At 46.9% G+C, this 2,160-nt stretch overlaps 1 protein-coding gene across 1 annotated transcript in view; it reads right to left on the minus strand.

Moving 5' to 3' along the window:
* Positions 1-1,679, minus strand: part of triob (trio Rho guanine nucleotide exchange factor b) — a 105,945-nt gene extending 104,266 nt beyond the window's left edge. The window contains exon 1 of the mRNA XM_023407475.2: positions 1,556-1,679. Within this exon, the coding sequence (XP_023263243.1) occupies positions 1,556-1,625 (70 nt within the window). The 5' untranslated portion in view covers positions 1,626-1,679. The remainder of the gene's footprint in view (positions 1-1,555) is intronic.
* Between the last annotated feature and the right edge of the window lie 481 nt (positions 1,680-2,160).

Here is a 2,160-nt window from a genome sequence, read left to right on the forward strand (position 1 = left end):
GTAGAGGCAATTTCTAGAAGAAAGTATGTGGTTTATAGATTGTTTAAAAAAGTATGAGGTAGGTGTGTGTATGTGTGTGTGTGTGTGTGTGTGTGTGCATGCAAGCACATGTCTGCCGCATTTATTGATCATCATGCAATAACTCGATTGGTGCGCATGCTGTGTGCATGTGTGTGTTCCTGCATGTCTGTAATCTGTGGAGATGGTGACCAGCAGACCCTGAGGCACCAGGTGTCACAGGAAGAAACAGCTGAGAGAGAGAGAGAGAGAGACAGCTGCTTCTTCTGGTGCGTATCAGAGGTGGTCCTGCTCTAATGGTGGCGACATCTTTCCCAACACTGGACGTCTGCTTTAACATGTACCTTCCAAAAAAGTGTAACAGCACTCCCTGCTCACCTAATGCCTCTGTCAGACCGGGTTAAAGATGTATTTTACAAAGTTAAAACAAATGGAGGCTTGATGGTGTTAGGTGGAAAAAGAAAACAACATCTAATCTCTACATATAATGACAAAAAAGTCCCAGCTCTAAAACTTGCCATATAATGTTTCTACACTGTGAGAAATGCCTGTTACACAGGTTTGAAGAAGATTGACTACATCTGGAAACCTCTATTGATATACCTCAGAACGATATATCCAAACAAAACATATCTTCTTATAGGAATGGGATACTATCAATATATCAACAATATTAATGTGTGTATAGTGACTACATCTGGTAAAGAATCATTAGCTCAAGTGCTCTAAAATTACATCTTACATCTACAACTCTGCAGTGGGTCTGTCAGATAATAATGCTTCTAACGAGCTCTATAACAACAAAGTGCATGACAAAAGTCCTCCTTTGTTATTATTATTTGCCTGACATAAGGCACCAGTGCAGCCCCGGGGACCTATGAAAGGTGTTTATGTTTTGGATGCAGATCTGGCCTATCCTTATTTGTTATGATGATGCCATCATATTAGACAGGCCCAGTGCGTGGAGTGCAACCTATTGCCCATATGTGCGTCCATGGCCTTGCCTCTATCCGTGCATGAGATATGGGAGACCTGTGTTAAGAGTGATGCATGATCGCACGTTCGTTCACAAGATTGTTCAATCTACACGCGTCTGCAGAGAGAAATTTAATAAAAAATGCTCGACCCACATCCAAGGGGTTCGTGATGAACACAGCTTGTAACGTCGAAATACCCGTACTACCCAAAGAGACTATGGTCGAGCTGAAACCATCCACACCTTGTAGCCTACTTGGTCCAACCCAAAATGGGGTCACTGCCTAATAATCAAAAGCACATATTTCAGGAGGTGTTACTCAAGCTGTTGTCATCAAAGGCTGCGGAATGTCAAGTCAGTGGACTGAAATGTGGTAAATAACTACAAGGTGTGCGCATATCTCCAGCTGGTCCGACGCGCAGTAGCCTGCACATCTCGCACATGAAACCCATCAGTGTTTTTTTTTGTCATTTTTGTCAACAATGTGGCAGACCACCAGTGATCACAGCGACAGCTCTACTCCTGTTCTCCCAGAGCCAGACTCGCCCCTTCCCGACTTACCGGATTTGAAAAACGCCGCTATGTCTGCCGCGTCCTTCGCAGCCTCATCTAGTCCCTCTCCTGCGCTCATGGCTGTGGTCGCTTGTCCGGAAATGGCGATATAAATCCTCAGTGGCTTCTTTTGTTGCAGTAATTATTTATCAGCAAAAGCGGATCCTGACGCCTTTCATTGAAGCAGATCCGGTCATACAATCTGTGCTCCCTTCATTAAGCGAGAGACCTCCTCCTCCATTTTGGCCGAGAAGGGAAAATCCTGGCGACCGATCGGCGGCGCTCCCGAGCTGGGACGTGAGGGAGAGGAGGAGGGGGGGGCGAGGGAGGAGGAGGAAGGGGGTCGATAGTGAGAGAAGGCGGAGGTAAAAGAGGAGGGGAGGAGGGCTATGGGAGGCGGTCTATTCCGTTTCGAGTGGTGGGTGGGGGTGGGATATCCTGGGATTCCGTTTCGGGGGGTTTTGGTGCAATGTGCGCCACCCAATTTTAGTGTGCGCCACAGCACATCAGCAGCCCCAGCGTCACTCACTGCGGTGCTGATGCGGGGCGGCGTGGGAGTCATTCTTCAGGATTGTATGCCTTAATAGCTCAAGGCCAGATGTTATGGGAGATAA

This window comes from Seriola lalandi, unplaced genomic scaffold, assembly GCF_002814215.2.
Source record: "Seriola lalandi dorsalis isolate HSWRI2012SDOR001 ecotype SW California unplaced genomic scaffold, Sedor1 jcf7180002054336, whole genome shotgun sequence".
Taxonomy (NCBI): Eukaryota; Metazoa; Chordata; class Actinopteri; order Carangiformes; family Carangidae; genus Seriola; species Seriola lalandi.